Source organism: Corvus moneduloides, chromosome Z (assembly GCF_009650955.1).
Source record: "Corvus moneduloides isolate bCorMon1 chromosome Z, bCorMon1.pri, whole genome shotgun sequence".
NCBI lineage: Eukaryota > Metazoa > Chordata > Aves > Passeriformes > Corvidae > Corvus > Corvus moneduloides.
Window position 1 is genome coordinate 15,784,600 of NC_045511.1, and position 24,011 is coordinate 15,808,610.

At 56.2% G+C, this 24,011-nt stretch overlaps 1 protein-coding gene across 6 annotated transcripts; it reads right to left on the reverse strand.

Annotated features, from left to right (window-relative positions):
• Positions 1 to 3,215: 3,215 nt before the first annotated feature.
• Positions 3,216 to 18,636, reverse strand: DNAJB5 (DnaJ heat shock protein family (Hsp40) member B5). Of its 6 annotated transcripts, none has more exons than XM_032096600.1 (4): positions 14,938 to 16,291; positions 11,668 to 11,912; positions 8,829 to 9,427; positions 3,216 to 4,699 (listed from the first exon to the last, which is right to left on the reverse strand). In XM_032096600.1, the coding sequence occupies exons 1-4, from the start codon at positions 15,003 to 15,005 to the stop codon at positions 4,466 to 4,468; spliced, it is 1,146 nt and encodes a 381-aa protein (XP_031952491.1). In that variant the 5' UTR covers positions 15,006 to 16,291; the 3' UTR covers positions 3,216 to 4,465. The 6 variants fall into 6 exon arrangements, with proteins under 6 accessions (XP_031952491.1, XP_031952493.1, XP_031952492.1 ...); XM_032096602.1 differs by lacking the exon at positions 14,938 to 16,291 and adding an exon at positions 18,578 to 18,636 and having other exon boundaries at positions 4,354 to 4,699; XM_032096601.1 differs by having other exon boundaries at positions 4,354 to 4,699; positions 16,119 to 16,290.
• Positions 18,637 to 24,011: the final 5,375 nt, after the last annotated feature.

Here is a 24,011-nt window from a genome sequence, read left to right on the forward strand (position 1 = left end):
TGGATCTGTGGGCTGAGGCCAATTGTGTGAGATTCAACCAGGACAAGTGCCAGGTCCTGCCCTTGGATCACAACAACCTCCTGCAGCTCCAGGCTGGGACAGAGTGGCTGGAAAACTCCTAGGTGGGAAAGGACCTGCTGTTTTTCAGTGGCTGAACATGAACTGGAGTGTGCCCAGGTGGCCAAGAAGGCCAAGGACATCCTGAATGTATCAGCAATGGTGTGGCCAGCAGGACCAGGACAGTGACTGTCCCCCCGTACTGGGCACTGGTGAGGCCACACTCCAAGTGCTGTGTCCAGTTCTCGGCCCCCCACAGTAAGAAAGACTCTGAGGTGCTGGAGCGTGTCCAGGGAAGGGCAACTGGGCTGGGGAAGGGTCTGGAGCACAAGTCCTGTGAGGAGCAGCTGAGGGAGCTGGAGGTGTTTATCCTGGAGAAAAGGACGCTCAGTGTGGACCTGATCACTCTCTACAGTGACCTGATAGGAGGCTGTAGCCAGGCGGCGATGGGTCTCTTCTCCCAGTGAAATCCCCATAGTATTTAAAAGATGTGCATCATAGAATCACAGAATATTTGGGTTGGAAAAGGCCTCTAAGATTATAGAGTCCAACAATTAACCCACCACTGCCAAGTCCACCACTAAACCATGTTCCTAAGCACCAGATCTGCACATCTTCGTGGAAAATTTCAGGGATGGTGTAGATGTGGCACTTAGAGACACCTGTAAGCCACTAGTGCAAAGAAAAACCCACCCAGGCCCCATGGAGGACCAATGCCACCACACGGGACACGCACCAAGCAAGGTGCTCCTGTGAGCACATGCACAGGAATTCTTCAGTGCAAACAAAACAACCGTGTGACCAGAAACTATTAAACTAATACAGCAAATGCTTATGGCAAGCCTCGTCTAACACAGTCTGCTCAGATCTCTTGTTTCTCCATCCTCTGGGCCCATGTTGGGCACCAGAAAGGACTGTTGAGGTTTCACAAGTGCCATGCAGCCACTCACTCATTCTCCCCATTTTATACACTGGACATGGTGTTCTATGGCATGGATAATCCTTTGGCCAGTTTGGGTCAGCTCTCCTGGCCATGCTCCCTCCTGGCTTCTCGTGCACCTGCTCACGGGCAGACCATGGGAAACCAAACAGTCCTTGAGTAAGGGTAAGCACTGCTGAGCAACAACTGAAACATCAGCGTGTTATCAACATGATTCTCATCCTGAATCCAAATCACAGCACTGAAACAGCTACTAGGGAGAAAATGAACTCTATCCCAGACAAAACCACCACTTCTTCCATACCATTTACATCATGCCAGGTCCCCCACTTCCCAATACCCCATCACCTTTCCTGTCTTCTGATATCAGTCTTTTGATCCCTTCCACTGCCTGAAGCGAGCCTATAAAAAGGATGGGGAGAGGTTTTTGACAAGGGCATGTAGTGACAGGACAAAGAGTAATGGCTTAAAACTGAAAGAGGGGGGATTTAGATTGGATATCAGAAAGAAATTCTTTACTGTCAGGGTGTGAAGCACTGGCATAGGTTGCCCAGAAAATTTGTGCATACCCCATCACTGGCAGTGGTCAAGGCCAGGCTGGATGGCACTTTGAGCAACCTGGTTGAGTGGAAGGTGTCCCTGCCCATGGCAGAGGGGTAGAATGAGATGAGGTTTAAGGTCCCTTCCAACCCAAATCATTCTTTGATTCTGTGGTGACACCATTCCCCCTGTCTATGGACCACCCTCCCTACAAAGTCCCTTGAGGCTGTTTAGTCTGTGATTTGGGCTTCATCTGTCCTAAGAGTCTTTTGGGGCAGGAATGATGGTGTGTAGTGGTGTCACATGTAGAAACCAGTTCTGATTCCATCACTGCTGGGCTTGGCTGGTTTCATCAAAGCTCATCCTTCATTAACATGGCAATCAAAGGAGAGTTGGGTCCATATCCCCAGATTTGGAGAGGTGAGGTGCCCAGTGAGGGTGATGGGCATATAGTGGCCATGGAAACTATATGCAGTGTTATGCAGCAATTAACACCATACAGTTTAATTCATTGACTATTCTCACCCAAAATCAAATCCTCTTGAGCCACACACCGGACTTGAGAGACAGGCACAAGGCCCGTGGGTTTTGCTCTCATCTCCTGTCCCTGTGCATTGCTCCTGATGGGAGCATTGTGCAAACATTCCCTGGCATCAGCAGGACTTTCCATGGGTGCCAGTAATGCCTCTGGCTCTCACCGTGCCCCAGTGTCCTTCTGAGATGGGCACTGCTCTTCCCAGCCTCCCCCTGCAGCCCTTCACTGACCATCCCACTGCCCATGTTAGTCACGTCCCAGAGCCCTGAGGGGACAGAGCCCCTCACCAGCACCCTCTACTCCCAGTCCTTGGCAATGTGGTCAGCACAACTGAGGCCATGCATGAGGGGAGCAGCCATTCAGGACCAAGCATGTCATGTATTCATTCCCATCCCCTCATTATCAGGCCCTGAAGGGACCAGAACAAATACATTTCCCTCTCCCTGCCAGCCACAAGGGCACCTGGCCAGGCTGGTGGTGGCAATGACCCTGGCACAGAGCCCTCTGCCCGCTGTCTACTGGAGCCCAGCCTGACACCTCCCATCACAACACACCCCAAGGAAGTGTATTTTTCAAAATACTTGTTTATTTCTCTCAATACTGACATTACAAAAAAAAAAAAAAAAAAAAAAAAAAGAAAATTACAAAAAACCCCACTATAAAACATTCAGGTCTCGTTGAAACCGAGAAAAACAAATCAGCTTGCGTCTGCGCGCTGGCCTGTCTTCTCGCTCACGGCGTCCACCACATTTCTCCACACTGAACTCCACAGGGACCAGTGGAGGGAACCAGTGGCCTCCCCTCGCTGGCCAAAGCGGGCGATTGATTCAGCAGCACCTCACAGGTCTCCTCGCCCCACAGGGTAACACTGCACAGCTGTACCCCCAGCCTCACAGACACCCCCCACACAGCCCCTGCCCCCAGGGACCCCCCACTTCAATTCAGTGAATTCTCTTTTCTTTTCTTTAAGAAATTAAAAAAAAAAAAAAAAAAAGGATTCCTGGAGTGGGGGGGAATATTTTGGCAGGGGTTTTCTTGGTGGTGCTGTGGTCAAAAAAGAGCTGTACAAAGCCAGGTCGAACGCGCCTCCTGCTCCATAGCAGCCCTTTCCTGGGAAAAAAAACTGGCCTGAGGCAGAGTGGGCCGAGAAAGGTAAGAAATATAAAAATTCTCCTGGTGGAAATCCAAATGTTTTAAAAAAATACAGTATTTGAAAATGGAGCCACTAAACAGACTGCCTCATGCACCTCCCAGCTCCGCCCTGATGTCCAGAAACACCTCCTGAATGAATTGTCCCTGTAGAAAAATATATACACACGCCTCTCTCTTCTTATTAGAATCCCTAATTTGACCTGAAACACTAGTGAAACCCACAGCTCTGCTCACGCTTGGCTCTGCTTTTGCACCCAGATTAGTGCTACACGCACACACAACCCCACTCCAAGGGTTTGCTGTTCGTGTGGCTGAATCATCCCCCTTTCAAAAAAAGCCTGGGTGCGTCAGGCCAGTATCCCCAATACAGGCAGAGAAAAACCCTTACGAAGTTTATCTAATAAGCTCTACATATATGTATTTAAAAAATAAAAGCAGCAATGCAAACTCAACACATCTGAAAAAAGAAAGCTCCACCCTGGGCTTTCCCCCCTCCTCCTGCTGGCTGGGGCCCTGTGGGCAGCAGGTGCAGGCAGGTGCTGCCCACGGGCACTGGGGACATCCCCAGGCAGGGGCAGGAGGCTGGATGGACCATCCCCACGTGCTCCGTTGTTTGGCACAGCCGAGGCTCGGTGTAGGCTTGGCACAGCAGAGAGGACCACGGTTGGACTTGGTACCATGGCCCCAGGTGAGAAATTGTCCGGCTACTGGGGGGGCCACCGCAGGCAGGAGTGATTGGCACCGCGGTTCAGCCGGGACCCCAAACAGCAGCAAGTATCAAAGAGGGGAAGAGAAAAACCAGCAGCGGGGATGCCAGATCCTGCGGAGTCCTATTTACACTGCGCCGGACCCCGACAAGTCCAGCTTCTTGTGGGAAGAGTGGCCTGAAAAGCAGGTGACATAAAAAACCCACAACACGACGCACCTCCCCGGGCAAAGGGCCCACGGCTCCCGCTCACGCGAGGCAGAAAAGATGGACCTCTGGGGAGAAAGAAAAGGTGTGGCAGCTGGGAGAGCTGTGGCAGACAGGAGTCTCCCCATTGTTGGAGTAAAAAACCGGCCAAGAAGGATGGATAGGGGGTGGGTCGGGTGGGTTTTTTGAGGGAGAAAAGTAGTGTGAGGGGTTGGATTTCTTTTTTTTTTTGCATTTAAAAGTGCTGTGGCACCTTGGCTCTGTGTGGGCCAGGTGCTGCGGCACATGCGTTTGGAGTATTGCTGCTTTGGAGGAGAGTCCCTGGGCTCTAGGAGCATGGGAGGTGCTGCTTAAGGATCTGTCTCGTCTGGGGAGCTATTCTGTCCGGGAAGCGGATTTTGAACTCCACGATCAAGTCTCCTCGCTGGCTGGGGGCCTTGGGGAAGGGCAGCCCCTCCCCACGTAGTCTCTTCACTGTCCCCGGCTTGATGATGTCGTTGCAGGGAAGTGGGATCACCCGTCCATCGATGGTGGGAATGTTCACGGTGCAGCCGCACAAGGCCTGAGGGAGGAGGAGGGGAGAGGCCATCAGATGGGGTGACACCCCAAAGCATCCCAACAACCACATCCTGTCTCCCCACTGGCTGCTCCCTGGGTTGAACCGCCCAGCTCCCTTTGGATGCTGCCCAAGAGCATTGGGTGATGCTCACCAGTGCAAGCACAGCTCGCTGCTGGTGCCAGCCTGGTCCAACCACCATGAACTGGGCTGCAGGAGAAGTGAAGGAGAGGGGTGCCCCAGGAGAGGGGTGCCCCAGGAGACAGGTGCCCCAGCCCTCATGGGGGGAAGGACTCTCCTTCCTACCTCCTGGGCTGCCCAGAAGGCACCACCAGCAAGCACCCAGCCACCCACAGCAACAGCACAGGCTAAATTTAGCCCCTTTCCAGCCTCGTTGCCCAGCCTCAGGCAGCCGAAAACCCAGCTGAGATCATGGGATGCCGCCACAGCCCATCAGCTGTCACCCTCCAGAGCACGGCAGCTCTGCCCGGTGCTGGGGTTATCTATAGCACAGCCCATGTCCCATGTCCCAGCCCTGTCACCGACAGCCCCCACAAGACGATGCCAGCATGGGACAATGCTGTGGCTGTGGCACTGAGCTTCCCTGGGAGCTGGGGCGCTGGAGGGGCTGGTTCCTGTCTCCCATCCCACTGCACAGCCAGGAGCCGGTGTGGGGGTGCCACCCTGCTGTACCCCAGCCCCTGGCAGCAGCCGCACACTGGCCTGCATTGGCGAGCCACGTGACACGGGAATGCAGCAAGAAAATCCTTGTGTCCTTAAATAACTCAGACAGCTCTGTCGTACATGTGGGCAGGATCGTCTCCAGGCTTTCGGCAAGGGCTGAGCAAGAGGACTGCAGAACGATGCTTCTGGAAGGGAGCAGGGGGTGGGGGGTTGCTGAGCTACAGCCTCGAGCTTCCATGTGGGGGCTGGCACAGGTCTGAACTGGGTCCTGGGGGTCCCAGCCCTCCCAAGGCACCTTGCAAGGAGAGTGGAGGAAGATGCAATTGCTGTTTCTGGGGTAGGTGGGGGAATGTTCTGCGTTCCCCTCCCCAGAAAAAGCCTCCAGAGTCAGAGCAGGAACAGGCACCAGGAGAAACATCTCATGCTGGCCACTGGCTCTGAGATGATGGATGGGGCTTCTGCAGCTGAACCAAGGCTTTGAACCAGAGGGTTTGCAGTGGGATCTGTGCCAGAGCTGGTTGGGGGTCTCTGGTGAGTGGAGAACAAGGGAGAAGGTCCTGTCTCCTTGCATGGCTCATCTGCACAGGTCTCCTCCTGGAGAGCGTGTCCTCAGGGATGAAGTCTTTAGCCTGCTGGAGGATGCCATCATCAGCTCTGTGTGAGCAGCAGGTGCTTGGCTGATCTCCAGCAGGTTGGGGGGTAAACAAAGGACAATCTTCCCACATCAAGGAGTTTCTGCTGTGCACTCAGGCAAGGATGCCAAAGCCCTCCTGCTCGCTGGTGCCCAGTGCTGTGTGCCATGGCTGCATGTGCCCACGTGTCCCAAGAAAAGGACACCTCCAGCCACAAAATGGAAAGGAGCACAAGAACTCCCTATGGGAACACGTGGATGGGGAAAGCAGACAGAGCTGTGAGCAGAAGCGGGCGGTAACAGTGAAGGCAGACAGGATCTTAATGTTTCCTTCCCAGAGCCAAGACGCAAGAATCCGAGGCAATCGCTCCCCCGCCGTATGTCCCTGTTTTTCATTCTTCTTGCTCAACTTTGCTGGCATTTGGGAAAACGGTTGCTGAAGTAACACCAGTAACTGCGGGAGCTACCCCGCATCCTAGAAAGAGGCTTGGTTCATCTCTGGGGATGAAATCACCCTGGGTTTGAGTGCTGTGCTGTGTGAGAAGAGCTTTATCTAGGTCAGCGTTGGGTCCACCTCCGCTCGCAGCGGAGCCACCAGGGAGGATGTCAGCATCGGCCATGTCCCAGCCGGGATGAGCTGAGCTGCAGGTGCTTCGAGGAAGGTAATGCCGGGTAAAGGATGCAAAGCAGGATGGTGCTGAGGGCAGGCATTAGGCAGCAGCCAGGCGGGCACAACGCCCTGCCGGCAGCACTGCCTCCCAGCAGAGGCAGCTGCTGGCGGAGCCCTGAGCCTCCTCCCTCCTGCAGCTCCCCACTGTGGCACACGCCTCTGATTTTAAGAAGGAAGACAACAAATCCCAGGAAAAGCACTCATACATCTTTGATTCTGCAGCAGACAGGTGGCAAAAAGCCTGCACTGCCCTGGCCAGGCACCAAACAGGGCTGGGACTTGAGGGCTGGGAGGGCCCTCCAGCACAGCTGAGAGTGGGGCGAATCACCCATCACATGCCAGCTTTCCTGATGGCACTATGTTCTCTCATGGCAGTGACATGAGAGAACTAACTCAGGCTAGAAAAGGCAGCCTTGCAAGGAGGAAGGTGCAAGGAGAGCACCCAGAGGCTGAGGAGACGGAGAAGTTGTGCTCTGTCACATATTGAGGTGGTAGCATACAGAATTGGAGAGCTCCCAGCATCTGATCGTGCTCCAGAGCACTTAAGGAACTTCTTTTCCTGGAAGACAAATGCAGCAGAGCATCACACTGCCCTGGCAAGCAGCAGGCTGGGGATGACAGCCAGACCAGCAGCTCCATGAGGACGCCCAGCATGTTGGGTTTGTGGCGGGGGAGGTCAGAGACCAGAAATTCCAGCTGAAAGAGATGAGGAATTTGCCTGGACCAGCAATTTTCTGCTTTGTGACTGCATTGTGCAAACCCACTGCCAGCTTGCAGGCCTTGCTCATGGAGCTCACAGGTGTCCAACACTTCTGGTGCAACAGTATGTGGAGCTGGAGCAAGTTTCTCTGGTTGCTGCTCAAAGGTCAACTCCAGGCACGAGTCCCTCCAGCCTGAGCAGTGCACAAACTTGGGCTAACATGGTCTGGGCATCAGCACAGTCAGCACAGGGTTAACTTTACTGATAAGAGGAATGAACAGAAGGAAATATCTGAGATATGGCATGCACAGCTCCATAAATAAGGCAGTCTCTCCCAAGTATTTCTGGATCAGCCAGGAGAACCAGCTATTGCAGGAATAAACCTCTGCACTTTGCACTGTGAGGGAAACTCTACTCCTGAGTCTGCAGGTTAAGTGGAGCTGAGCTTCCTTCAGGAGTGCCTAGCTCTGCCTGGCCCACATGCTTTTTGCCACCAGTGGCACAGCCCGAGCTGGGATGCAGAGCCATTGCAGAACTCTCCTGACTCGCCGGCACACTTCACAAGATCACGTTTCCCTGCCTCAGGTCTGGCCCATTGAGCTTATTTCTATTAAACGCATTTGAGAACATAAATCTGCCTTCAGGAAGGAAAAAAAAATCAGCTCATTAAGAAGACAGACAGCGTCTACCGTCTGAAAGGAACAGCAAATAGCAGCTGCCAAAAGCGTCAACGTTAAATGCAGCTGCCAGCTGGGATTTATTAAAAGGTAGTTTTACAGCAGCGGTGGCGAACAGCACATCTTGTACTGAGGTAATCTCCCCTTTCCTCTCCCACCTTCGTGCAGATTGCTGGATGATCTGATGCATCCAGCCCCGCCGTGACCTCCAGGACTGGCAGCCCGGAAGTGTCGAGTTTTACTCATTGCCTGGGTATTTACTTTGTTTGGTTCTTTATCTCGGAATCAAGGAAAACAGCTAAAGCACTGCTCAGAGAGGGCGAAGGATCACTTTCCTCCATGTGATCCCACTCTCTGCCTACAGGGAGAGGCACCTGGTGCAACCCCAGGCAGTAACTATGCCACAGCAGGCTCAGGTACAGGAAAAGCAGGAATCAGATGGATGCCAGCCAACCCAGGTTTTCCCTTGTTCCTACAGAGGATGTTCCACATGTGAATACCCTACGCTAAAATGGAAAAACAAGACATATGGACAAGGGAGAAAATTAATAAATACCACCTGTATTGGCACAAGAAGTGAGGTGTCTTTAGCAGGGACTGCAGCGTCCGTGTCCCGCATCCAGCACTGAGGTCAAGAACCTCCAAAACCAAGACCAAGTTGGCTTCTGCAGTTCCTTTCTTGCGACCTACCTGGTCCTTCCTATCCAGAGTTGCCCCAAATGTCATGAACCAGTGCCACCTCCCATCCCACGGGGTTTAGCAGCCGTACCCACCTCTTTAAGACTGATGTTTGCCGTGTAGATCACATTCGTCCCGTCCCTCTTGAAGTGCGAATGAGGCTTGTCCTTGAGGATGAAGACAATGTCTGCAGGGATGTTGTCCGGAGTGGCATCCCCTTCTTTGGGGAATGTGATTTTGGTTCCCTCCTTCCAACCCCGCTTGATGACAATGTTTAGGATCTTGTCCTCAGTCCGCATGGTCCGGCCATCAGCATTGAGCCTTCTGCGAGTGATCTTCATCCTCTTGGTGGATCCGTGGTAGATCTCTTCCAGGGACACCTTGAGCTCATGGATGACAGGTGGGTCTTGGACCTTCCTCCGCGTGTGCAGGGACTCCTGGTGCCGCCGGTGAACCCCATTAATGCCATTGAAGCCAAACCGGCCAAAGGCACTGAAAGGGTCATCGTCGTCATCCATATCCATGTCTTCCTGGTCAAAGCCATTGAACATCCGGGAGCGACTGCTGGCGAAGAAGATGTCGAAAGGGTTGGAGCCTCCGAAGAAGGACGCAAAGGTGGCATGGGGGTCTCCATGGAAAGTGTAGTGGAAGGTGCTCCCTGAGCCACCTGAAGAGCCACCTCCAGTTTTGAGGCCTGGAAGAGAAGGGGGAAGAGGAGACATGAATGCTCCCTGTGGGGGAATGCTCTGCTGGGACTGCACTGCCCAAGTGGGAGAATGACCTCTGCCACCTCCAGGCAGTTCTTCCACCCTCTCCTTTGGTGTGCAGATCACCACCTCCAGCCCAACCACTGTGAAGGCACCATCTCCACCCATGACACACAGTCCTACCCCTACACCCTGCAAGCTCCGAATTCATTCAGGTTTTGTTCCCTCTATCCCTACTGAAGGACTTCTTTGGTTCTCTCCACCCAATTCACCTAATTTTAATTTAAAACATATCCTGATCAGCCCATCTCCATTTTTCCCCATGAGCAGGCTCCTTCCTGTCCCAATTTCCTTGTCTCTGAGACTGGACATTAGGAAAAATTTCTTCACAGAAAAGTTGGTCAGGCATTGGAACAGGCTGCCCAGCAAAGTGATGGAGTCACCATCCTTGGAAATATTCAAAAGTTGTGTGGATGTGGCACTTAGGGACATGGGTTTGTGGTGAACATGGCAGTGCATCATTAAACGATCCTACAGATCTTTTCCACCCTCAATGATTCTATAGGCAGGTGGAAGTGAGCAGACCTCCAGGTCAGCATGCAGCTCCCTGCATATTGGCTGTAAAATGCAAGGTAAGCTCCGGGTTTGGATCATCTGGCAACCCTTCCCATGCGAAACTCTGCTGCCAGGTCCCAGGCTGAGCCTTACGTCACTGCAACTCCTCCCAGGTCCCAAGGAGTCAAGGCACATGACAAGTGCCCCCCAAAGAGGTCACACATGCTTTGCAAGGCTATTTTTGACCAGGAGGGTTGGGAAGGGTTAAGCCAAGCCTAGCTCAGGGACTATTTTCAGGGCACACCAGTGACAGTGAAGGACTGTTTCTGACAGGCTGTCCTTTGTCCCAGTCCCCCACGCCCCTTCCAAGCAGGACAAGTTTGGGGGTCTCTTCTGAGTGCTGAAGTCAGTATTCTGAGTGGGTTGAAGGGGCTTTTGTGCTTCACCTTGCCTACACAGAATGTGGGACCCAGAAGCTCCTCAAAATGCTGACCTCCGTTGCTGAAACAAATGGGAAACAAAAGGTGTGTGTGGGGGGGGTCATGGACCATGAGAGATTCAACTCTGATGGGGCATGGGGGAAGATGGTCTTTAACTTGATGGGGCAGCAAGGGGGACACTCTTACCCTCTTCCTTAATTCACTCTTATTTTAGATGCCTGCAGGCTATGGGGATTTTGCCAAATCCCCAGTGAGCCCCATTCCTAATAGACTGTACAGCCAGGAGGTTTCACCTTTAATCCCATGACGCCAGCCTGAGCGGGGTCCGATTTCATTGAGGCCTCCCGGGAAAAGCTGGTTTCCCACTTGAGACAGTCTCTTCTCATTTTACAGGGCGGCAAATCACTGTGCCTGGTGCATCCATCATAGCCCTGACATAACTAACGGGTCAACAATTAACCCACTGCTGCTTAATGCTGCCGGTGGCTTGTGAGGGGATGCACCTGCCTGAGAGAGGAGCTGCCTCTTCCACCCAGCAGCCTGCTCCTGCCAGACCTCCTGCTCTTTTAAGCACCCAAGTCCTGGGCTGATTAATGCAGATGTTATTCAGCACTCTCCTCGAATGGGGTTGCGCTCTTCCATCTTCGACTAATAAGGCCGCCTTCGTTGGAGCGGCTCTCCTCCTCCTCCTCCTCCTCCGTGCCAACCACCAGACAACAGCAGCCGCTTGGTTTCAAAACAAGGGCCTATTACTTAAATTGGGAAAAGCTTTGAATCCTGTAGGTCAGCCTGTACCAGGGAGGACAATGGGACCAGTGCCCAAGTGCAGGGGGAATGTGGGCAGAGCAGTGAGTCTCTGCTGTGTTATTTAGGTCATTTAAAGAGCTGCTAACGAACTACCCCAGGTATGACCCAGGAGGTGAGCTCCTTTCACTTCCATTTCTCAGCTGGTGCCTGGAGTTTTGGGGCAGAGAGCAGGGAGAGCCCAGCCACCCCAGGAAGCAAGGTGACAAATTGCTGGAAAAGTGAAGCTGCCTGGGGAGGAGCAGGATAAGAGGTGATTTCTGACACCTGTGGAGCATTCACTCTCTCTGATTCTTTGGAAACCATTCCCATTTCAGGAATAGGCATGAAACACTGAACCACCTCTTTGTGAAAACCCTCCCTTCACCTCTAAAACCAATTTGGACTCCACATCCCTGCCTCCCAGTGGGCAGTGCTTATCCCCTTACCTTCCTCTCCGTACTGGTCGTATACAGCTCGTTTCTTGGGGTCACTCAGGACATCATAAGCCTCTGCAATCTCCTTGAACTTCTCCTCAGCGCTGGGGTCTTTATTCTTATCGGGGTGATATTTCAGGGCCATTTTCCGATAAGCCTTCTTGATTTCATCTTCATTGGCGCCACTCTGGATGCCCAAAATCTTGTAATAGTCCTTCCCCATGACGGCAACGCTGCCGGGAGCCGAATACTTATTCCTGAAAGGAGAAAGACAGCTCTTCGTAAGGTGAATATCACACTGGAGCAGTTGGGGACGGGACCAGCACACACTTATCACGGAGCCGATGCTCCCTGCGTCCCAAGGGCCAGCAGCACCAGAGCTGGCTCAAGTCCACGCTTCCCAACAGAGGTCAGAGCCCTGGTGCCAGAATGTGTCCCAGCTCTGGTTTTACCCCGCTAAGCCCCACGGCAGGGATGGACAGACTCATCTCTGAGGCTGACAGGGAGAGAGAGCCCAAGTCGGGGCACGGCGCTATTATAGGGGCCACGCCACTGCTAACGTCAGGCCAGGACCACGTCCCTGTCTGTCCCCCCCTGCCTGAGTCAGGAGGGCTGAGCTATGTCCAAATGTAGCTGCCTGCCTGTGTCCACCCCCTTACCTTGTTCTCTCCCAGCTGGGGACCTGAGACCCAAGTCAGGGTGATGACAGCAGGTTTTGGAGGCTGAAAGCAGCGGCAGGGACCACGCTGTGCCTTCACCTTAAAGGAACTTCAAACATTTTGTTCCTGAAAGCAATTGGCATTCAGCTGATAAGCGCCTCCGGCTGTCAGAGCCATAATTTGTATTTAGCGGAGAGAGAACGGAGCCGTTAGACAGAAACATCTTGTGATGGTGGGAGGGCTTTTTTCTTTTTTTGTTTAAAAAAAACCCAACACTTTCTAGCCTGACTTGCACTCCCTGAGAGCCTCCAACTGGATCTTGCAGTAAGCCAGGAACTCAGGGCTCACTCGCTCCATCGTGCGGGGGCCGAGGCCATGCCCATGCCTATACTAAGGCATGGAAAACCCGGTGGCTGTAATTCATCCCCCAGTCACCGCTGGAGTTGCAGCCACCCAGGGAGCAGCCAGGAGAGATGGCAGGGCTGCTCCTCCAGGAAAAAGCTAACAAGTCCCACGCTTTTCCACAGATGTTTCCCAGTGCTCCTCGACTTTTGGCTATCTGACAGCAAACACTTGATACCCTGAACCTCAGGGTCCTGCCTGGCCCCTCTCACACTCAGTGCTGACCCTGCTCCCCAGGTGCTGCCCCAGCAGACCTGCACTCCCACTGCTCATATCGTGCTCCCTGTTACAGTCCAGGTTTCACCCCATCCTTGCTCCAAATACACCTGAGCCACCTCAACTCACTGTGCCCCTCCAGGAGATGGATTTTGGCATAGGGTGTGAGCCTTGGCCCTTTTTCTCACCATCATACAAGCTACCACATGTTCTCCCCATCCTTATTCTATCCATGACCTCCCACTGGAAGTCACAGAGGGACCCCCCAACCACCACAGGTCAACCAAGGGTGGCTATTCTCCGCCAGGATCCTTGCCTGGGTGCTACACTGAGCCCCTGGCAGCCACATCAAGCATCCAGCACTTGCCTTGGGCCATGCCTTGGGCAATGACCACCTACAGGGGCTTGGAAATCGGCCCCACATTTGGCCACCTCCTTCCAAACCACCAACTTCTGCTCTTTTTTTGCTCCAGCCATGAAGCAGGTGCTTTGCTGTAGATGGGGAGGGGGGCTAAGGTACCCCTGAAGGACCCAGTGAGGGGAGATACGGGCATCTGCAAACACTGTACAGCAGCTCAGGGGGCACAAAATAGGTGGGAGGAGGTCCCTGGGGGCATAAAGAGCATCTGACAGCATCTCCTGTGGCAGCTCCCAGATGCCAGCACATTTCTATACCAGCTCCTACATGCAGAGATGCCAGCAGCACCCAGCCCACGCAGGTGCTGGGGGATGCTCTGCCCCCAGCCCACACCCACCTCCCCATTTACCCTCCCTAAGTGGCGGGGGGCTGCAGGAGACCCTGGGGCGAGCAACAGGCAGGAGAGCCAAGAGCTAGCCTGTCCATTCTCCCCACCAAGGGTCAACCCAACACCCTGCTTCCCCACAGCTACCCCCAGTGGAGGGCAGGGGCTCCCTGAGACCAGTACTGGGACGAGGATTTGGCCCTGTCTGGAGGTTGCCAACCTTCCCACAGCGAGAACAAACCAAGCTGTGCTACAGACTACCCCATCACACCCTAGCTCCAGCAACACAGAGGTGACAAACCTTTAACTGTCGCTGCCCAGGAACCACAGTATCTGGCTCCGACCCCACGCAGCCCAACCTGACAGCACCACTTGGACCCCCTCATCTGGCCAAAACCCCGCAGCGCTTCCCATGAAAACACATCCCGTCCAGGCAAAATGCTGCCCCCACCCACAAGATCTCTGGTCTTGCCCAGCGAGAGATCTTTGGCCAGGGTGGGGACGCCTGATGAGGATCTCTGACCAGACCGGGGACCCCTTCGGCTGGCTGGGAGCCGAGGGGAGGGGGCAATTTCTATACCGAAATGCATCCCGGTGCCGCGGTTTACCGTGCCAGAGAGGACCAGGTGCCGGCGGGTGACCCGGTGGGTTAAGGCACACTCCGGAGGCTCAGCTCACATGCACAATGGTGGTAAAACACGACTCTGTCCCCGCAGAGCCTCCCTCCTTCCCTCCCACCTCTCTGGGATCAGCTGCGCCTTGCCACCGATCCTCTCCCCCTTCTGCTCAGTCATCCTCTCCTGCCTTCCCATTTAACCCCCTCGGGAGCGGTGGGGGGTTTCAGGCAGGCAAAGGCATTTCTGCATTGCCCTTGCAAACTGGATGCCTCCAGATAAGCCACGGCCACCCTGCCTTGGAGAAAACCACAGGCATTCCCATGCCCCGCCGAGCCAGCCCAGCCTCCATCCTCCTCTTGCAACCACACCAAAAGAGAAAAAAAAAATTAAATAAAGAATAAATCTTTGTTCCGGCCCCGCACATGACATCAGCCCGAGCAACTGCTGGGCGAACGCGCCAGCTGAATAGCGATCGTTTGACATAATCCCTCCGCTCGGCAGTCATCTAAGGGAACAAACCCACCCTGGCAACGGCACAAGGCTTTTTTTTGTTCCATCTCAGGGTGCAAGGTCACCGCGGGATGCCAGAGACAGGCACTGATGGTTTAATGAGGACACAAGGTCGAGAGGCAGAAACCCACTTACCGAAACTTTACGAACACATTCATAGTCCAAGCTGTCATTTTTAAAGGCTCTAGTTTTATTTTAAACATCGCGGCTGTCCGCAGGCGGCGGCAGGTGCTGTGTGCCCGGCCGGGAGGCACTGGAGGGCGGGAGGAGGGTGGCGGAGCGAAAGGTGCCGGCTCGTGCCGGGGATGCCGCCGCCGCCAAGGGATGCTCTGCTGGCGAGTCCCCTCCTCCACCTCCTCCGGCACACCCAAAGGGCTGCTCCTCGCCAGCCCGGCAGCCGTGGTTGCCTCTGACCTCGCTCCCAGGCTGGGTCCGAAAGGGCTCCTCCAGTCAACGCGGTGCTGCTGGGGAGCTGTCGTCCTTTGTGTGCTTCCCAGCCGCGCACGGAGAGACCCTTCAATGGAGTCACTTGCCGTGCTGTAATTTTCCTTTTAATTGGTTTCTCGACGCTTTCTCGTTAAATTGACAGATTAAGACACTTCTGCTTAATCCGTCAGCTCTGGCATTCCTCTTCCCCGCTGCCGCAAGGCACCCAGCCGCCCGGTACCGTCACGTCCCCCACGCAGCCCCCGCCGAGGAGCGCAGGGAGCGCAGCCAGGAGCCCCCCGGTGTCCCCAGAAACGACTCTGCTGACGCCCAGGGCTGAGCACCCGCCAGGCGAATCGGGTAGGGAGAAAAGTAGGGCGGCGTTGATATGGAAAAAAGTCACGTTAACCAATGTGCACCTCCCCAGCTTTTCCCGTTCGGATGCATGGGGGTCCCTGTATCCCCCTCACCAGGCGCCGGCACCGGTCCCCCGGCAGAAGGGATCTGAGTGCCGCACTCCCGCCCGGCATCCGGCGCTCCCCGTGGCGGCAGGGCAGCGGGACGGGGACGGTGCGTCCCCCGAGCCCACGGCGCAAAACCTACTTCTGAGAAGTCACCTTCAGGCGCGCCAAGGAAAGCCAATGCCACCGCGTTCCCCCGTCTGTCACCATCACTTGCGGGCCACAGAGAGCATCCTCTCCGGACGCCCTACACCGAAATTGGGCAGCCGTACTGGGAACATCACCAGGCAGCTCCTGCATCCCACCCGCGGCAAGCAAAACGCCGGGCGGGCGACAGCCCCTATCCTGCTGCGGCCCCAGGGGCTGGGGTCCCGCCGAGCTCCGAGCCGGGTGGGTTCGGCGAGGCGCGGGTGCCGAGGCAGTGCATACCTCTCGGCGCGGCTCCAGAAGAGCAGGATGGCCGGCATGGCAGCGTATCCCGGGTTTAGTCAGGGAGCTGGTGGGGATCTTGTCGCGCCGGGGCAGGCAGAGCCACCCGTGCCCGTGCTGGATGGCAGGCGCAGGCAACCAGGCAGCAATGTCATGACTACCCGCAATGAATCATCCCCTCCCCGAGCCCCCACACGCACCGCCCGCCTCCCCCTCCCCACCGACAGCCCCACTGGGGTGCCGGCACCTGCGTGGGGATGGGGTTAACCCTCCCCTCGCTGCCTCTTGCCAGCACAGCCCCCGCTGCCAGCCCCGCTGGCGGCCGCCTCCTGCGTGGGCACGGATCAGGACCCCCGCTCAGAATCTCCCCAGAGAGGGTCCCCCATTTCCATACCCACAAAGTGCTGCTGGGGATGGTGTCAAATACCACTTGCTATCACCCCTGATAGGGTCCCCCATTTCCAGACCTATCTGGTGCTGGCTCCTGGGTGGAGATGGGGTCAAGCCCCTCACAGAGTCTCCCCAGGTAGGTTCCCCTCTTTTCAGCCACACTCACAGCTGCTCACAGTTGTGTGGAGATAGGGTCAAGCCCCTCCATGCTGCCTCCCCGCGTAGGGTGCCCTATTTCCAGACTTAGTAGGATGCTCACAATGCCATGGGGATGGGGTTAAACCCCCTCATTGCACAGATCGACACCCCGTGCCCCCTGCCCAGCCCCATTGCGGGGCTAAGAACTTCATGGGGATGGGATTTATCCCCCTCCCAAGTCCACAGGCACTATCATTTTTAGGGGCTGTCACCCACATGGGGGTTCACCCACACGTTGTGCCCCAGTACACAGACCCACGGGGTCCAGGGGTGACCCCCTGCCATGATCAAGCCCCACTGGGACCCACTGTCTGCCCCAAGAGGAAAGCAGATTAACCCTTCCCTCCTGGCCAGCCCTCCCAGGAGACACTGTCACCTCAACTGGGGACAGGGGTTAACCCCTTCCATGCTGGTCCCTCTAAACCTGTTACTGTTACCTGGGTGGGAGGTTACCAACTTTCTCACCAGCCAGTTCAGCCCCACTGGGATACATAGGTACCCCCAGTATGGTGGTGGAGGAGTGTTGACCCCTTCTTGGCCAGACCACATAGCTCAAACAGGGCACATTATTCCCTCCAAAGCGAAACAGGAGAGAGGGGTTAACCCTAACCTCATCACCCTCTCCAGCCCCACAGAGCTGTATTGTAGCCCCATGGCAGGGGTATTAATCTCTCTCTCCCAGCCTCACTTGGACGCACTATCCCCGTTATGGAGCAGAGGGGATTAACCCCTTCCTGCCACCCCCTTCAGACCCACAGGGACATGTGGTCACCAAGCAGGGCAGCCCAGTTAACCCTGACCCACAGCCCCACCAAGAAACCCTGACATCCCACAGGGGCCAGAGATGCCAACCCCTTCCTCCCCCACCTTCAGCCCCATAGAGAGGTCATGTCATCCCATGGTGACAGGACAGAGTGGTTGGCTTCTGTTCCCCAACCATGAAGGGGAAAAGGGGCTAAGCTCCCAGACCCACAGCAAAACCCTGTCACCCCTTGGGGCAGAGAGGCCAATCCTCCCAGCCCCCGAGGACACCCTATTACTTCATAAAGCAGGGGTTTAAGCCCCCACATCAGGACAGACTGTCACCCCATGGGTGCAGCGGGACGAGCGTTCCTTCCCAGTCCTACAGGCATATGCTGTCACCCCATGGGCAGAGGGGCCAATCGCCTCCAGCCCCATAGTGACACCCGGTCACCCCTTCAGGCAGAGGGACTGTCCACCTCAGCCCCATAATGACACCCTGTCAGCCCTGGGAAAGAGGGACTGATCCTCCCCAGCACCACAGTGACATTCTATCACCCCACAGGGCAGGGGGACTGACGAATCACCCCAACTTCATGGCAGCAACTTGTCAACCCACAGCGCAGAGAAATGACGCCCCCGTCCCATGGCAACACCCTGTCACCCTATGGGCAGGGGTACTGACCCCACGGTGACACCTTGTTACCCCCGAGACAGGGGCACTGCCGCCCCCGCCCCACAGTGACACTTTGTCACGCCCCGGGGCCAGCCCCCGGCGTGAGGGGGACTGACCCCCGCCCAGCCCCACGGCAACACCTTGTCACGGCGCAGAGAGTGACGCCCCACCCCACAGTGACACCCTGTCACCCCCCAGTGCGGGGTGACACGACCCCCCCATCCCCACGGCGAACCGCCTCGCTCCATGGGGCGGGGGGACTAATTCCCCCCAGCCCCACGACAACAACTTGTCACCCCACGGCAGTCCCACAGTGACACCCTATCACCCCACTCGGCAGGGGGACTGTCCCCCCTCGCCACGGTGTCCCGCCGCGGTGGCGCAGGCGGGGCCGGGGTGCGGGGGTCGGTGTGGGGGTCCGGGGGCGGTCGGGGGGGCCCCCCCCGGCACTCACCGCTCCCGCTGTCCCGGGGCGCCGCGGGCTCGCTGGGCCGCCCCCGCCCCCGCCCCCCGGTCGCCACGTCAGGGGAGTCCCGCCCGCGCGCGCCCCGCCCCTGTTGGCCCGGGGGGCTGTCCATCGCCGCGCTGCGCCGCGCTGATTGGTTATCTCCGAAAGGGAGGCGGGGCGAAGGAGGGCCCCCGACGCTCCCCTCCCCGCCTCTCCCCCCTGCGCGTCCCCGCCGCCGCTTTCCATTGGCCAGTTCAAGCCTGCACCGCCCTTTCGGCGCTCTCTGATTGGCCTGGCGCTCGCTCGCAGCGGCGGGATCCCCGCGGGGAATCTTCTGGAAAGGTGTGACGTCACCGCGGAGCCGCGCCTCACGCCGTGCCTCAGCGCTCCCTCCTCCGCCGCCCGCGGGTCCGGGGGCTCGGGGAGCGGGGGATGTGACCCGGACCCGGGGCGGTGCAGCGGCGGTGGGTGGTTCTTACAGCGCCAGGGGCACATAGCACGCTCTGCGGGGCTGGGGGCTACGCACGGCCTGTGCCCCATCCCCCAGGGTCTGGCAGCCCCCCAGGACCCCGGCCCGGGCCGGGCTGGCGTTGTGCAGAATCGCAGAATCACTGAGTCAATGAGGTTGGAAAAGACCTCTGAGCTCAAGTCCAGCCTATGACTAGACAGCACCCTATCAACCAGACCATGGCACCAAAGTGCCATGTCCAGTCTTTTTATGAACACCTTCAGGGATGGTGACTCCACCACCTTCCTGGGCAGCCGATTCCAATGCCCAGTCAGTCCTTCTGTGAAGAAGTTCTTCCTAATGTATAACCTAAACCTCTCCTGACACAGCTTGCGGCTTTGTGCTCTTGTCCTGGCACTTGTTGCCAGGGAGAAGAGACTGACCCCTATCCGGCTACACCCTCCTGTCAGCTCACTATAAAGTGTGATAAGGCCCCCTTGAGTCTCCTCCAGGCTGAACACCCTGAGCTCCCTCAGCTGCTTCTCATCAGACTTGAGCCCTGTACCCTCCCCCAGCTCCATTGCCCTTCTCTGCTGAAGGAAGTTCAAGGTCCTGGAAGCAATTTGCAGGGCTGGGAGGGCTGGACCCAAAGTGGGAATTGTGAGGAGAAAGCACTGGAGCAGTGGGGCCGTGCTGTGGGAGTGCAGGGCAGTGTAGGCATCCCAAGAGCCCTGCCTGCGTAAGGTGTGCCCTGCTCCATATGGGACTGGTGGGGGCAGGTGGGACAGCAAGTCCCTGAGGCACTTAAAAAGGCCATTGTGGTGCTGGAGTGAGTCCAGAGAAGGCCAATAGTGCTGGTGAAGGGTTTGGAGCACTAGTCCTATGAGAACTGGCTGAGGAAGCTGGGGATGTTTGGAGAAAATGAGGCTCAGGGAGCACCTTATCACTCTTTGCAACTCCCTGACAGGAGATTATAGCCAGATGGGAGTTCATCTCTTCTGCCAGGCAGCCAGGGACAGGACAAGAGGACAAAGCCTCAAACTGTGCCAGGGGAGGTTTAGGTTGGACATTAGGAAGCATTTCTTCACAGAAAGGGTGATTAGATATTGGAATGGACTGCCTATTTGTGGACTCCAGGTGGTGGAGTCAACTGTCCCTGGAGGTTTTTAAGGAGAGATTGGATGTGGCAGTTGGTTCGCGATCTGCTTGACAGGGTGGTGTTTGGTCATAGGTTGGACTCGATGAGCTCAAAGGTCTTTCCCAGCCTAATTGGTTCTGTGGTTCTGTGGGGTGCTCTGACGTGTCTGACAGGGGTGGTGGGTGAGCGTCCACTCCGCAGGAACAATATTGTTGCCAGATCAAACACCCAGTGTGACGGGGCCAGGGTCCTTATGCAACAGAGGGTGGCTGAGAGTCTTTAGCTGTGTGAGGCTGGGAAGGCTGACACTGTGTTATGTTTTTTCATTGTGTAAAAGCCACTAGACTCCAAAGCCCTGGTCCAGTGGGAGGCTCAGTGTCTGTGTTTAAAACAGCTTTTGCTCTGACATCGGTGCATCCCAGCTCCGCAGCAGCTGTGGCCAGCTAGCAGGGAAACTGGGTAACTGAGCCACACACGCTGCCAGTGCTGTCCTGCTGCAAAGCCCTGTCAGGCGTCCCCTTCCGAAGTGGGAGTGTGTTTGGGCTTTTGCCATGTGAGTCTCCCCCTTGATCTTTCCAGCATCCCGGCCTGAGTTGGACTGGGAGTGAGGTGGCTCCTGGCTGGAGGAGCAGTCTGGACCCAGTGACCTGGATTTTGTCCTGGGAAAACCTGCCTGTCTTGAGAAGAAAACCCATCTCTTGATGCTGTCGAGTTGGTGCGGAACGTGGGGACAGCATCCTGCCTGCACACCTGTCCACAGACTGAGGAGGAAGCATCTGGTTGTGCAGGTGCTGCAGCTCGTGGGTGAAGCTGAGCACCGGTGAACGTCTGAGGCTGTTAAGATGTTTGTCCTTTTGTAACCTCTTTGTGCTTCCCCTTACTGATGGAGTGTTTGAACAGGGCGCTTTGGAGTTCACATCTCGTCCGTCCCTTGTGGTTTGATCACAACATTGGTCTCCCTGTCCTGCCTAGGCTGGGGTCTTTGGCTCTCCGGAGTCCCCAGGCAGGGTGTGAGTAGCCACCTGGGCTCCTCGTTTCCCACCATGGTCTCTCCGTGGAGCCCCTCTGAGCTGGAAGAGTCGGAGGTCTCTCTGCACTGCCCGTGGAGTGGCTGAGTCATCGTGGTACTAAACCAGCACTTACTGTTGCCCGTCTGTTTTGCTGTGTGTTGTTCGGTGGCCCCGTCCCCGCGGCGGGGGGGGCTCGTGCTGCGTGTCCCGCGCCGTGCCCAAGCCCTGGCCTTGCAAATGCTTTTTGTTCCGGCTTTTCATCGCCGGGAGCTTTGGGGGCCCCAGGGTGGGGGAGCTGGTGCTGGCCGTCCCCGTGCTCACAAATGATCTGCTTGGTGTGCAGCCTGCCCGGGGACAAACAAGGGCTCTGGGCCAGGGGCTGGCTGCGGCCCCGCTGGGCAGCAGCGGGGTCAGGGCAGACCACAGCCTCCCCTCCTGGGGCGCAGAGTGTGTTTTAACCAGAACCGCGCCTTCTTCGCAGCCCGTCTCCCTCGCTTGCACATCCGCACCCTTTTAAAGACACGTCGGGAAAGTGCAGGGAAGGGTGGCAGGAATAATTAAAGGTACGAAGCCGTTTCCATAGATGGAACAATTACATAAACTGGCTCTCTTCCGTCTGGGGGAAGAGATGACTGAGGGAGGCATGATGGGGAATAACAAAATCCTGTGTGGTGGGGGGAAGGAAGGTGAGCAGGGAAAGGTTGTTCGAGTTCCTGTAATGGGGCATCTTGTGTCAGAAGATGCAGTGACCTTTCAGGACATGAATGCACTTTCTGAAGCAGTTTGGGATTAACCTGTGGAGATGGTGGCCTTAGGTGAAGTGGTGGAGGGAAGATGTAAGAAACTTGCCTGGGATGAAAAGGCAATTGAGCAAATTCCTGAAAAGAGAAATCCACGAGGGTGGATGAGCCCACTGATGGTGATTCTGGTGCAGGAAATCCCCAGACTGCAGGAGTGAGCAGCATGCTGTGTTCACCTGGAGCTTCAGCTCATCCCAGTGCTTTGTGCCTCACCTCCAGAGGTACTGGGGAGGTGGGAAACTGCAGCCTGGGCTGTTTTTCTGTTAAAACATCATTACTTGGTGTCTGAAGGTTGAAGCAGAGGAGAAGGCCACTTAGCACTTCAACGACCTACCTGAGTGCCATGCCACTGCAAGGAAGACCTTTCCCAGCTTGCTTCCACCTCCTGCAAGGCACTGGCTCCCTGCTGCTCTCCTGTCCCGCTCAGACTCCTGCTCAGCGCAGCACGGGGAAGTCTCCAATGTCTGTGGCTGGGTGAGCTGGGGAGATGCATCTGAGGACACCGGGCTTGGCAGCAGCAGGGTTTGCGCTCTGTTCTCCATGGTGAGAGCAGCACCCACGCATTTGGTGCTGTCTCTCCTTCTTGCCTGTTCCCATCCTCAGAGATGTCGCCCGCCTTTTCCAGCACCCTGAGCTGTAGCAGGAGGAAAAAGCTGCAAGGAAAAATCCATGCTCAGTTTTTTTGTTTTTTTTTTTTTTTTTTGGTGGGATTAATGCACCATTCCCTGCCTGCTGCTGTCCTGGCTGTGGTCCGAGCTCAGTGCATCTCTAAGGAGATACTGGTGGGTCACCTTCCAGGACAGGTTGGGCTCTTAGTTCCTTCAGAAGCTGCTGTCTGTGCAGGGGAACCCTGTCCAGGAGACATGGGAACTAGCTTCCTCGGGGTTCATCCAACCCCTGGCCTGTCCTTTGAGGAAACCACCAGCTCTCACCCGCTCCCAGTCACCCTGGTTGTGTCGGTAGCCTCAGCATGTGGTGGGCTTGTGTCTGCCTGGCTCTGAGCATGGGGTAACCCAGACGGGAGTGGTTCCCAATAGTCTCGTGCTGCAAGCAGGATCAGCCACAAGGTCAGCATGCGCTGCTTGGGGCTTTATCCAGGCTGACGTTGCAAACCACCAAGGACAGGCATTGCAGCACTAGAAGAGCTTGTTCCAGCAGCATCTTCCATGTCCTTGTGCTGCTGTGTGTCACCAGAGCCTGACTGGCCTCCCAGGGTGTGAGGGAGGAAGGGGGTGGAAGCTACTCTCAGCTATAATGATGGTGTTCAGTTTGTCCTTCCCGGCTGGGGCTGAGGATGGTGGCCTCTGTCTACCCCCTGCCAGCGCCGCCGGCGGCAGCCGAGCCGGCCGCTCCGCTCGGCACTCCGCACCTGCAGGGGTGGCATAATGAGCCATGTCCTTGTCTCAACCTGCCGCTTCCTCTCCCAGCAGCGTCTGTGCTGCCAGCTGGGTTATTTTTTCTTTTTCATCTTTTTTTTTTTCCTTCTTCTTTTTATCTCTTTTCTTTTTTTCCTTCCTGCCGCTATTCTTGAGTGGTTCCCAGCCGGTAGTTGGCAGGCAGCCCTTGCTGGAGACCATCTCCTGGGCTGACCCCTGCCAACCCCCTCGGATGAGCACAGCAGGGCTCTCCTGCCACCCACATCAGGTGTGCGGGTGAGATGCAAGCAGCTCTGAGTGGCAGTGGGCAGCAGTGTGTGGGAGAATTCGATCTTCTCCAAGTCCCTTGCTGTCCCCACCTGTGCTCACGCTCTGCTGGAGTGGCCAGATCCTGAGGACAGAAGTGAGTGGGAGGAAAGGGCAAGCATGGAGGATGCTGCAGTGCTTCTTTTGTGGTAGAGCCTCAGGAAAAGAAAGGTTCCACTAGGCAGATCCTGCCTTTGGACACTTTGGTTTGTCCTGACCTAGCCTGCTGTCTCCCTTGCTGAACCACCAACGCACAGGCCTAAACTGGGCATGCAGAATGTGTGGGAGGGGAAAGCCCCTTGTGGAGACATCTCTGCCAGCCCTGTATCCAAGCAGGTGAAAGAGGAAGGGCAGTGTCCCCA